The following is a 13,963-nucleotide window of genomic DNA, read 5'->3' as shown; positions in this document are numbered from 1 at the left end:
ATAACTACTCTTGGGGAAGTGCCGTACTTGCTACTTTGTATCGCAATTTATGTAGAGCAAGCAACGTAAAGTCCAAAGACATTGGAGGTCCCCTTGTTCTATTGCAATTGTGGGCATGGGAGAGGATTAGTATTGGTCGACCTACACTCACGAGACCCGTTAATGCTACCCATCATGGACCAAACCCATTAGGTTCACAACATCAAATCAGGATTGACTCATTGGGTCGTAGGTGGGCAAGTGTGATTCGTAAGAGGCCTAGGAAGGGTGACCACACTAATTGGGTATAGGGATGCTTTTGATTCAATGCGACATGATCGGTTTACATGGCAACCTTACACCCGACAGTTTTGTCTTTTTTGCCCCCGTTTTGTTATGATGACTCAGACGATTGGACATTGGTGATGGCCCCTATGATTTGTTTCGACATTGTTGAGTGGCATTTTCCAAATAGGGTAGCTCGTCAATTTGGGTGGAAACAAATTATCCCGTTAAACTCTGATACCGAACCAAAATTGCACAAAGTAGACAAAAGGGGTGCCTCTTCACGGAATTGGATTGAAAAACATCAACCCTACATAGCAAATTGGGTTAGGAGGGGTGATTTTCGGTTTCGTGGTGAAGAGGATGATATTGAAATGAACTACTTCGACCCCTACATGGTTTGGTACCGGGATCGCACTATTCCTCGCTTGAACCCTTTTCCCCCACAAGCTACTTATCAAGCACCCTTTGGAGCCACAGAATATCTTGTAAGTACACTTTAATATACTTGTCTTAAAATTCTTAACCAATATATCATAAAATGTCATTAGCTTATACTACTTATTTTGTTTTAGGCGCAAGGTTTCGTCAATGTCCATAATACATGTGATACGGAGCTTCGACAAATGCCTCTTGAGGTGCCTCCACATTTCCGGACAATGGTTTCACACCTACGGGACTACTCCACTCAATCGCTTGAACATGTAGGCTATTCCCATCTCCTTCAACCAACCGTAGAACCAAGGCAAGAAAGTTCAACAATGGTTCAAGAGTCCCTCAACTCAATGAATGTGGATGATGATGCACCATTGGTTCAATACACAAGGAGGGGTAGACGCTCTAAGTCATCCATGCCGGCTAGACACTCTATGTCTTCCATGCCTTCCATGTCTTCAATGCCGGCCATGTCTTCAATGCCTTCAATGTCTTCAATGTCACCCGTCAATGAAGAAGCCGTCAATGAAGAAGGTACCCCGGAGCCTAAGAAAGGGTTTTGGAATCGCCTTCGACGAAAAAGCAAGAAGAAGACTTGAGGACATGATGTAATAGTTAGAAGATTAATGGTTTGTTTGACATTTTAGATGGTTTATTTCTTTGACATTTTAGTTGTAAAACTTAGATTTTAATCCCCTTGTGCGAAACATATGTGTTGTGTAAACTCGGTTTTTATTTATAATAGGCAATGGTTTGTGTTGTCCTTTGCATTGTTGAGCATTGTTGAGTTTGGTTTTCTGTTTTGGCAAAGGAAAGATACGGACGAAGGGAATTTGTGCAGCAATGAAAAAAAAAAAATAGAACTGGCTAAACACGCCAATACGTATGGCGTGTTTGGCTCTTAAGACACGCCATTACGTATGGCGTGTTCTATTTTCTTCTATTTTGCAGCTACTGGACTCAGGTAAGAAATTTGGGCTGCTGAAACCCGCCTTTACGTATGGCGTGTTTTAGTCTTAAGACACGCCATTATGTATGGCGTGTTTCCTTTGCTTATGTTGTTCAGCTACTGACTTTGGTTAGAATTTTGGACTGCCTAAACACGCCATATGTAATGGCGTGTTCATTGAAGTAAACACGCCAATACGTATGGCGTGTTTAAGCCTCCTACAGGCTCGTCAAAAACGAGCCTACGTGGACACCATTTCGACAATTGTTTTCAAAACCGACCCAAAACGACAATTCTTTTATTTTTGAGCATTATTTCAAAAACGGACTCCACGTATATTTCCATATCCGAGTTTCTGTTATGGGTTTGAATATCGTATCAGTGTCTCAGATATTTGTAATCCGCTAATTTTTCATATACAAAGTAATACCCATCGTTTAATCAGAAACCACTACAAATACGCATTTTGCCACATTGTCGATAGTCTTTTCTGCTTTGACAGCACTCTAACAGATGTATAGATATCTCAATATACGTGTATCATCCATCACAAAACAAGGTATGCATGCTTAATTTCTCTGTATTGTCCCATGCAAATTCAGTATTCACTTGCTAGAGAAATGTGCTACTAGCATTGGAAGTTGGAACCATGCAAATTCACCACAATTTACAAATCAAAAAACCAAGCATCACAATTTTACTATTCCCAACTGTAAATTGACTGAATCAATGCACAATTACTGGTTAACAGATCCTCCATAGGCCAAAACTCTGTATAAATACCCTTTTTTTTTTTGTTTACAGTATCTTCATAATTCACTGCATTCCCTTATAACTTTTCTCAAAAAACAGTAATTAATTAATCAAGAGTTTATTTAATTGAGGTTAAGCGATGGCGGATAACAACAACAATAATAACAGTACAGTGGCCAAATATGTGGCTGCTGCAGTTGCAGTAGCCGGTGTAGCAGTGAATGTATGGTCGTTGTTTTCGGGTACAGGAACTGGGGCTGGGGATAAGATGATGAAGGCTCCGGGTCAACCTGGTGTTGAAATTCCTAGGAATGCTTTCGAGAAGGATCCTTCTGCCTACTTTCGCAACCTCCGCAAAAACTAGATTGTTTTTAGGAAAAATGGCAAAATACTACCTATTATAGTCAAGATTTTTCAAAATATTACATATTATACTTATTTGTTCAAATTACTACCTACAAAGTTACTAATCTTCCTAAATTGCTACCCTATACCTAAATTAGATCTTAATTGAGGTCAAATGACCAAAAACTCATATTTTAATATGTTAATACCCATTTTGCTCCTTTTAAAACACTCCCTTAACACATTCTCACCATTTCTAGCACCACAAGAATCCACCACCGCCACCGCGTCACCACAACCTAACCACGATTCTTGTAGGTGCGACAACGAGTTAAGGAGCTAGGTTGTAGCGGAAGGCAGATGGGAATTATAGTTGTGGTTAGGGGTTACGGTGGTGAACGATTTTTCTGTGCCAATCGTAGAAGTGAGATTGTAGGATTGGATTGGAGGCGGCTAGAATGGTGGTATGTAGTGTAAGAGTGGTGACATTGAGTGAGATAAATAGTGGTGAGTGTGAAGGTGGTGTAAGTATTAACTTATTTCTTAATCATGTATATTCTAATTACTAAATGAATATACGAACAAATAAATTGCGGAAGCGATAAATAAAGATCGAGAATTAAAACCTCCAGCCATTGCTTATCGGTATTCCTGAACAGCTTTAAACCCGAATAAAGAAATAAACCCGTTTCCGATATAAACCTTTGTTCTTTGTAAAAACCCGTCTTTAGTGTGCCTTTCGATTTCGGTTCCGAACCCTCCTTCTCACTGATTTAGATGGTGTATATTTACTTAAGGGAGAGTAGGTTTGGTGACCTTATGAATCAGAATTGGTGCTCCATTTATACTAATCTTGCCATCAAAGATCAGTTAAAATATAGGGTGAGTGGGTGGTTGGCTGAAGAAGTGGGGAGACAAAGTAGGGCAGTTTGAGTCCATCTTTTGACTCCATTAAGCTAAAGTAAATGGGCCACAACTTGAGTATTTTTGAGTGCTTAGTGACTCAAAATTCCAACATTCTCCCACTTGGTCCATTTACGCAAGAGAAACTTCATATACGAATCATAGCGACGAATTCTCTAGAGCGAGAATTAATCTTCCATGTATTACGATACACTTAGTCTCTCACCACTCACACTTAACTTAATGAATAAACCATATGTTTACTCTAGGTCAAAACATAATGATATTTCTCAATAAAATAAATAACCAAAGTATGTACGTACATAATCTGAAATGAGAAAATATCCAACCAAATGAAAAGTTTCAATACAATAAATGAATGTATCACATTATAGGACCAAGTCCCATATTTACTACATGACCATTGAAACCTTTAGGTGGCATGCCTTTAGTCAATGGATCAAAAATCATTAATTCAAATGCTAATGTGTTCTATGATCACTTTCTTTTCCTGAACACGTTCTTTTATGGCCAAATACTTAATGTCGATGTGTTTACTTCGACTTCCACTTTTATTATTCTTAGCCATAAATACCGCAGCTGAATTATCACAATACATTCGAATTGGCCGATTAATAGAGTCAACGACTCTTAGCCCAGATATGAAACCTTTCAGCCATACACCATGTGAGGTAGCCTCAAAACAAGAAACGAACTCGGCCTCCATAGTAGAAGTGGTCAATGTCCGCTTAGTACTCCTCCAGGATACAAAAATCCGTTAGCTAGCATAAACACATATCCCGATGTGGATTTTCGTGAATCAATGCAGACAAGAAAGTCCGAGTCGGAGTACCCCACCACTTCAAGACTATCATCCGTCTATACATAAGCATGTAATCTTTGGTACCCAAGGTACCTCAACACTTTCTTTGCGACCTTCCGTGATCGATGCCTGGTTACTCGATATCCGCCTAATACTCCAACAAAGATATGCAATGTCGTCCGTACAGACTTGAGCATACATAATGCTACCAACAAATGTGAAGCATATGGAACATTTTTCATTTGTTCCCTTTCTAAATCATTCCTGGGACACTGGTCTAAACCGAATCGGTCACCTTTCACAATAGGTGCTACACTTGGTGAACAATCTTTCATTCTGAACCTTTCAAGCACTTTGTTGATATAGGCCTCCTGAGACAAGCCTAAAATGCCTCGGGATCTATCTCTATGGATCTTAATGCCAATGACATAAGATGCCTCGCCCATATCTTTCATATCAAAGTTATTTGAAAGAAATTGTTTCACCTCATATAGTAACCCCTTATCATTGGTTGCTAGCAAAATGTCATCCACGTATAACACAAGGAAACAAATCTTACTCCCACTGACCTTAAGGTATATGCATTGGTCCATGATATTTTCTTCAAAACCGAACGAAGAAATAATTTCATGGAACTTCTTATACCATTGACGGGAGGCTTGTTTCAAACCGTATATGGATTTATTTAGCTTGCAAACCAAATGCTCACCATCTTTAGAGGAGAATCCTTCAGGTTGTTTCATGTAAACCTCTTCCTCTAAATTGCCATTGAGAAATGCCGTTTTCACATCCATTTGATGTAGCTCGAAATCAAAATGAGCTACTAATGCCATGACAACTCGAAGAGAATCTTTCTTTGATACAAGAGAAAATGTCTCCTTGTAGTCGATCCCTTCTCTTTGAGTGAACCCTTTAGCAACGAGTCTTGCCTTATGTCTCTCGATGTTGCCAAATGAGTCTATTTTAGTCTTAAAGACCCACTTACATCCGATGGTTTTTACACCATCGGGCAACTCGACGAGATCCCAAACTCGATTAGCCGCCATAGAATTCATCTCATCTTTCATAGCATCCATCCATAAGTTTGAATCAGAGAACTTATGGCTTGTGAAAATGACATAGATCATTATCACTCCAACATTGCAATCCAATTCTTGTAGATATACTTCATAGTCTTCAGGAATAGCCGATCTCCTTTCTCGAATAGATCTTCTTAATGGAATTTGTTCAACCTCACGGTGAACTTCTTCCTCATTATGATCCACCCTATTTTGATCGACATTTTGTGGAATTTCTGTATTTGGTTGTTGAACTTGCGGTCGATCTTCAGGACCGTGAACAATAACCAACCTGTCACTTAAAACAGAGGGTGAAGCTTCATGTTGATCCTTTTCGGGTTCAACTTCTATAGTACTCCCACTGATTAAGTCATTCTCTAGAAATTTCGCATTTCTAGATTCCACAATTCTGGTACTATGAGAAGGACAATAGAACCTATAACCTTTGGACTTTTCGGCATATCCAATGAAATGCCCACTAATAGTCCTTGGGTCTAGTTTCTTTTCTTGTGGGTTGTAAATTCTCACCTCAGACGGACATCCCCAAACGCGTATATGTTGCAAACTCGGTTTCCAACCTTTGAATAACTCAAAAGGCGTCTTTGAGACGGCCTTGGAAGGAACTCGATTTAATATATACGCAGCCGTCTTTAGTGCATCAACCCATAAAAATGAAGGAAGTTTAATATTACTTCTCATACTACGCACCATTTCAATTAATGTCCGATTCCTTCTTTCTCGCTACACCATTCGATCCGGAGAACCGGGCATAGTGTATTGGGCAACAATCCCATGCTCTTGAAGGAATTTAGCAAAAGGACCAGGTGCTTGTCCATCCTCGCATATCTACCATAGTACTCACCACCTCTATCTGATCTCACAATTTTAATGTGCTTACCACATTGTTTCTCTACTTCAGCCTTAAACAATTTAAAGGCATTAAAAGCCTCGTCTTTGGAACGAAGTAAGTAGATGTACATATATCGTGAATAATCGTCAATAAAGGTAATAAAGTATTTCGGATCATTAGCGTTCATGTCCGGACAACAAATATCCGTGTGTATGATTTCTAATAGGTCAGAACTCCTCTTAGCACCTTTCTTAGATTTGTTAGTTTGCTTTCCCTTAATGCAACTAACACAAGTATCAAAATCGGTAAAGTCTAAAGTACCAAGTACCCCTTCCTTTACCAATCTCTTAACCCTCTGAATGGAGATGTGTCCCAATCTCCGGTGCCATAACATAGAGGACTCCTCATTCATAATACTTCTTTTTAAACCAGTATTAACATGCATAGTGTTTTGAGTGGTATCATTTTGTAAATAAAGACGATATAAATTATCGGACAAAATACCATAACCAATAACTTTAGAATTTCGCAAATACGAAAGCGAGAATTCGAAAAATTAAAGGTAAATCCAAACGGTACAAGCCTTGAAATCAAATTAAATTCGAGCAAAATTCGGAACATAAAATGTCTTTTCCAAAACCAAAACAAAACCACTACTCAAAATTAAACTGCATGTCCCTACGGCCTCCACGTTCGAGCCTATCTGGTTTCCTGAATAGATAGAGCTTTCACTTGCCACTGGTTTCCGCAGGTTTGTCATACCTTGTAAGGTATTCGAAACATGGATTGAAGTACCAGAGTCAATCCACCAAGTATTATGAATAATATTAACCATATTAGATTCATAACAAACAAACGCATGAAAATTACCTTTCTTTTTAAGCCAAGCCTTGAACTTTATGCAGTCTTTCTTCATATGTCCCTTCCTTTTATAGAAGAAACCTGAAGACTCCTTAATGTTCGGCTCAACAGACATCTTACCCTTTCTCTTATCCTTATGGTGACCCTTTCTAGTACTAGATGATTCTTTATTAGTACTAGTAGTTAGGTTCACCTTTTCGCCCTCCTCCAACAACAACCTCCCCTCCTCTTGAACACACATGGTCATTAATTCATTAAGAGACCATTTATCCTTATGTGTATTATAAGAGATCTTAAAGGGAGCATATTGTCTTTGTGAGAGAAACAAAAATGAAATGTACCAGAAAGAGTCGGACATAGTAACTTCCAATACCTTAAGTCACGTCAATATCCCTCATGCGCATGATGAAATCACGCACTCCTTTAGTGGCATTAATCTTCAAAGAAGTAAATTTCATAATTAAGGTGCTTGCAAAGCCTTATCGAAGTTTTAAATTGTTCATCTATTGCTTTAAGAAGGTCTCGAACTTTAGTATGTCGCCGATCGAACCTCGGATACTAGCACACGCTTTTTTGTCTTTATGAACATCGTGCAAATATAGTTTGATTTCTCCCACTTTTCACGATGATCTACTTCATCCGTGTGCTAGTTTCCTTTATCTTAGCCGGTTCATCATGTTGTATAGCATAATCGAAACGCGTGAATCCTAAATGCAATAGAACTCTTTCCTTCCACACCTTAAAATTATCACCATTAATTCAGAACGTCTATTTTGATATCAAAGGAATTTCCAGTAAACTTGTCGCAAATTTTAAATATACATGCTTAGTAACAAAAATTTGAGACTTAACTTTATCACAATTTACCAATGTAAATTATGCTTATATGAATCTAGTGACATAAACTTGCCTGTGGGCTAAAGTCTACTCAAATTAGATGCATAAAAAACTTAAAACTTTATGATGAAACTATCAAATTATATTCATTTCTCAATTCCTGTGGGTATATTAAGAAACATAATTCAATATAACATCCTAATTAATTATACAAATATAATAAGATTCCTGTGGGAAAGTCTCATCACATTACGTATAATTAATTACAATAAAATGTCTAGTTTCCACATGTGATTTCGATCAAAATTTAATAAATTAGAGATGCTGTGGCTACTCCCTAACTAATAAATTTAAAATCACTTGACATTTAAAACTTTAATCTATATACTGAACTTAATGTACATAGCGTTAGCGAAGTAAATACCAACGATACTCCGAAAGCCAAAAATAACGCCATCAGTCCAAGCAAATCAAGTAGAATCAATTTCCAATACTCAGCATACTTAATTAGCCAAAGTAAAGGACAAAAATAAAAATAAAATAAATGTATGAAGTCACATGCTTGTCCATTATCATCAGACTAATCTCGGTGGTGCTAACTGCAAACACCACTCCATAATTTCATATACTCCAATAAACAAATAAAATAACAAAACCATAAAGGTACTCCCTACTATAGCATGTGTCAGCCAAGGACTTCAAAAATGTAGAAAGTGGACAATTTATGAAACATGCGGCAACTTTGATGACTTGATGTACACAAAAGTACTACTTTTAAGAAAAAGATAGTTAGTGGTGTACATTAAAATCAAGGAATAATCACAAATAAAGCTACTTTAATAAAGCTCCAGCTACCAAATGTTCTTCTTCAACCTCTCGTTACTTTCAAAACCAAAACCCAGAAAACATTTCACCATAAAATTTTCCAGATTTAAAAGTAAAAAACGAAACAGATTTTAATCAACCCAGACAACCGAGTATCAAAAATAAATCCCAGAATCCGACAGAAAAACGAGATTATCAGATTCATATATCAAAGACGGAAACTGAAGACGGAAATACAACAAGCAAGACAGAGGCGATATACTCGCTCTGATACCAAATGTAAGTATTAACTTATTTCTTAATCATGTATATTCTAATTACTAAATGAATATACGAACAAATAAATTGCGGAAGCGATAAATAAAGATCGAGAATTAAAACCTCCAGCCATTGCTTATCGGTATTCCCCGAATGACTTTAAAACCCGAATAAAGAAATAAACCCGTTTCCGATATAAACCTTTGTTTCTTTGTAAAAACCCGTCTCGCTTAGTGTGCCTTTCTCGATTTCGGTTCCCGAACCCTCCTTCTCACTGATTTAGATGGTGTATATTTACTTAAGGGAGAGTAGGTTTGGTGACCTTATGAATCAGAATTGGTGCTCCATTTATACTAATCTTGCCATCAAAGATCAGTTAAAATATAGGGTGAGTGGGTGGTTGGCTGAAGAAGTGGGGAGACAAAGTAGGGCAGTTTGAGTCCATCTTTTGACTCCATTAAGCTAAAGTAAATGGGCCACAACTTGAGTATTTTTGAGTGCTTAGTGACTCAAAATTCCAACAGGTGGTGACTACTAATAGTGATGATTGTTGAGGGTGGTGGATGTTGATGGTGGTGGTAGTGGTGGTGGTGGGTGGATGAAAAGTATGAAAAAGAAAGAATCAATAATAAGGGCATTATGAGTAGATTATGTAGAATTCAATTAAAAAATGGGGTAAACTATGAAAGTTACCTAATAATGGTTAATTATGGTTAATTAAGTCCTAAATTCAGGTATTAGGTAGCAACTTAGAAAAAGTTGTAGCTTTAAAGGTAGTAATTTGAAAAAATAAGTATAATATGTAGTATTTTAAAAATTTTGGATTATAATAGGTAGTATTTTGTAATTGAGGTTAAGTTGGTTTGTTGTTGTTGAAATTGTGTCTTTGATTATGTTATGTTTGTGTGTTAATTATCCAAATGAATGAAATCGTGTTTGGGCCGGAATATATATGGTGTTTTATCTACGTTTTGTTGTTTAGACAGTAGATTTCGTAAACGTATGCTCACCGAGACAAAAAAAAAACATAGCTTCATTCATCGATATTACAGCGGAAAATATTAAAAAGATAACACAGACATGCACTTGTGTAAGACCGATTTTGTTTGAAGTAGGGTTCCAACTTCCAACTTCCAACTTCCAATTCACGTCTTTAAATTATCACTAGTGACTTTAACTCTAGAACTATTTAACAACTCTAGAACTATTTAACAACTACATATCAAGAGAGCATGTATAGGTTAACATGGAATCAAAAAAACGCTAGAAGGAGGGCTTGAACCTCCGACCTTGTGGTTAACAGCCACACGCTCTAACCAACTGAGCTATTCCAGCTTCTTGTTATACATAACTGTTCATATATATTTATTGCTTAAGCATAAAAGTATGATTCATATAGACTAATTAAGCATACAAAGCTACAACAATGGCGGAAACTTTCATTTTTCAGATGCGACCGGCAAATTATAATCTAAGGGTGTGTTTGGATAGCAAAAGTGGAGGGAAACGAAAGGGAGGGGGAAGGAGGGAAGGGAAAGGGAGGGAAGGGAAGGGGAGAGGAAAAGGAGTGTGGGTGTTTGGATACAATTTCCCTCCAAATCTTGCCTATTGTAGAGAGATTTTGATTAGGCTTGGAAGAGGGAAATTGAATCCCTCCAAATCTCTCCCCCTTCATTTCCCTCCACCCTCCTATCCAAACAAAGGATTTTAATTCCCCAACTCTCCCTCCCTTTCTTTTCTCTCCAAATCTTTCAATCCAAACACACCCTAAAGGTCGGAAAATTCGAAACGGAACCTATTGTCTATAATACCTCCGTCATAACCACTAGGCTAAAACAAAACCCGTCAAATTAACGACGGAGTATGCGGCGGATCGTAAACCGCATCACTCTCCTCCGGCAACCACCAATCGCCGCCAGAAAACCCTTTACTTCCTCAACAAGCAACCCCCCTCCACCACCACAAAATCCATCTCTATACTCATTCCTTGAACCCTCACTTTTCTCTCTAAACAAACCCTCTTTACAACAATCTCCACCATCAAAATCCCCAAATTCCCAAATTACCCTTTTATCTCAAAATGACAAAAATGCCCTTGTTACATCCCTTGAGCTTGCTTTATCATCATCCAACACTGATGAAGCATGGAAATGCTTCAAAACCCTAGTTAATTGTAATGATGTTAATTGTTTACCTAGTAAAAATTTGAGTAATTTGGTGATTAAGCATTTGGTTAGTATTAATGATGTTCATAATCTTAAAAGGGCATTTGCGTCAATTGTGTATTTGATTGAAAAAGATTCAAACTTTGTTGAATTTGGTACTGTTAGGAAGGTTTTAGAAGGTATGTGTCATGTTGGTAGTGTTGCTCCTGCTTTTGCTTTAATGAAATGTTTGTTTAAGAATCGGGTTTTCGTCGGTTTTGATGTTTGGGGTGATGTGATTGTGGAGGTTAGTAAGAAAGGTGGGTGCTTTTTGGGGTATTTGGGTCTTTTTCATGAGAGTTGTAGGGTTGCAATTGATGAGAAATTAGAGTTTATGAAGCCGGATTTGAATGCATGTAATGCTGCTTTGGAAGGGTGTTGTTTTGAGCTTGAGTCGGTTAAGGAAGCGGAGAGGGTGATTGAGTTGATGAGTGGTTTTGGGGTTAGGCCGGATAAGGCGAGTTTTGGGTTTCTTGGGTATTTGTATGCATTGAAGGGTTTGGAAGGGAAGGTGGTTGAGTTGGAGGGTTTGATGGGTGGGTTAGGGTTAGGGTTAGAGGATAAATCGGGTTTCTTAAGTAATTTGATTCGCGGTTATGTTAAGGCCGGGAGTCTTGAGTCCGTTTCTAAGATTATTTTGCGTAGTTTGAGAGATGGCGATGGAGAAGGGGTGAAGTTTAGTTCAGAAACTTACTGTGAAGTTGTAAATGGATTTCTGAAACATGAAACTGTCAGGGATTTATCAGCATTGGTTGTGGAAGCGCAGTTGTTGGAGTCCGAATCTGTTGTGGTGGAAGAGTCTGTCGGTTTTGGTGTTGTCAATGCTTGTGTTGAACTTAGGATGTTGGATAAGGCACACAGTATAATGGATGAGATGACTGCTCGCGGTGCTGTTATCGGCCTTGGTGTTTATCTGTCAATTTTGAGAGCCTACTGCAAAGAGCAGCGAACAGCTGAAGCTGCGCAATTAGTTGCACAGATTAAGAACTCTGGGTTTGAACTAGACACTAATTGCTATGATTCATTAATCGAAGCATCTATGTCGAGTCAAGATTTCCAGTCTGCTTTTTCTATGTTTAGGGACATGAGAGACGCGAGAATTTCAGAGCTTAAAGGAAGTTATATTACTATAATGACAGGTTTGACTGAAAACAACCGTCCTGAACTGATGGCAGCGTTTTTGGATGAGGTGGTTGAGGATCCTCGTATTGAAGTGGGAACGCATGACTGGAATTCCATTATACACGCCTTTTGTAAGGCTGGTCGGATGGACGATGCTCAGAGGACTTTTAGGAGAATGGTATTTCTGCATTACGAACCTAATGAACAGACGTATTTGTCCTTGATTAATGGTTATGTATCCGCTGTCAAGTACTTCAACGTATTGTTGTTGTGGAATGATGTTAAAAAGCACATGGCAGCGAGTTACTCGAAAGGTTTTAAGCTGAATCATAGCTTGACTGATGCTATTCTTTATGCTCTGGTTAAAGGAGGTTTTTTCGACGCTGTCATGGAAGTAGTGGATATTTCTCAGGGAATGAAGATTTTTGTGGATAAGTGGAGGTACAAGCAAGCATTTATGGAGACCCATAAGAAGCTTAAAATAGCGAAGCTGAGGAGGAAAAATGTCCGAAAAATGGAAGCTTTAATTGCTTTCAAGAATTGGGCCGGCTTGAATGTTTGAATCGCTGAATCAGGAACCAGAAGGCAGCGTTTAAGCTCTGAGAATTTGAATGCTGTCATGTTGGTGGCGGGAAGTGGAGGGCAGGACAAGAAGACGGCTATTGGTCCTTAACAGTAATATATTCCCGCCTGCGACTGAACTAGTGGCTTACAGGACACAGATCAATCAGGTGGACTTTCTCTATTCCTTCACACCATTCCTTCAATATTTTGAACTGTCCTCCCTACTAGGGGATATAGTACTATTTTGCTTGGTTGCCTTCTACCTCTAAGCACATTCAACAAATGGGGAGTTTATTTAACTTTAATGTCGGCTCTGAGAACATGGTGAAAGCACAATGTTAAAACTCGAAAAGGGAGTTTTACCACCCTTGTGGCCGTACTCAGCTTGAATCTGTACCAAACCGGGATGACAGATTATTTACAGACCAAAAAAATATCATATTTCTGAATATTTATCATGATTTAAACAACTCGGAAGTTTTACCGGCAGTAGATATATCATCTCAATGCACAGATTATCGCAGTGTAGCAATATCGACATTTAGATTATCGACAAGACTGGTTTAGTTGTTTTCCATTCTTTCGTGTGTCAACAGTTTGTCATTTGGCTATACTAAACCTCAGGTTGTTGATAATGTATTATTGTGGGATTGCAGGTTGAACTCCCGCATTCTTCTGTCTTCTACGATACTCTGATTCTGGTGACAAATGCCTGGGCTGAGTGTACTTCACCTATGAAAGTTCGAGGACGTTTTTTTTTCTGGCATCAACTTCCAGTTTCTCCTGGCGAATCTTGGCATTAGAACTTAAAAGAACTGGGTTTGCTGTATTCAGTACTTTATTGATGTTTAAATGCTGCATAAATGTTCATTTTATTTACCAGTAGTATTTACAGCAAGAAACAAGAATCCC

General features: G+C 38.2%; 1 protein-coding gene and 1 non-coding gene across 2 annotated transcripts; one reads left to right on the top strand and one right to left on the bottom strand.

Moving 5' to 3' along the window:
* Positions 1-10,422: 10,422 nt before the first annotated feature.
* On the bottom strand, positions 10,423-10,496 carry TRNAN-GUU (transfer RNA asparagine (anticodon GUU)). Its single transcript has one exon. It is a non-coding gene; the product is annotated as a tRNA-Asn (tRNA).
* Positions 10,497-10,934: 438 nt separating this feature from the next.
* Positions 10,935-13,930, top strand: LOC141598881 (pentatricopeptide repeat-containing protein At1g69290). Its single transcript, XM_074418694.1, has one exon. The coding sequence runs from the start codon at positions 11,025-11,027 to the stop codon at positions 13,047-13,049; it is 2,025 nt and encodes a 674-aa protein (XP_074274795.1). The 5' UTR covers positions 10,935-11,024; the 3' UTR covers positions 13,050-13,930.
* Positions 13,931-13,963: the final 33 nt, after the last annotated feature.

Source organism: Silene latifolia, chromosome 9 (assembly GCF_048544455.1).
Source record: "Silene latifolia isolate original U9 population chromosome 9, ASM4854445v1, whole genome shotgun sequence".
In the NCBI taxonomy this organism is placed as follows: domain Eukaryota; kingdom Viridiplantae; phylum Streptophyta; class Magnoliopsida; order Caryophyllales; family Caryophyllaceae; genus Silene; species Silene latifolia.
This window is presented reverse-complemented; position numbering and strand designations above follow the sequence as displayed.

What these genes read in the sequence shown, in the direction of transcription:
- LOC141598881 (XM_074418694.1), top strand. Translation starts at nt 11,025, where the DNA reads ATGCGGCGGATCGTAAACCGCATCACTCTCCTCCGGCAACCACCAATC.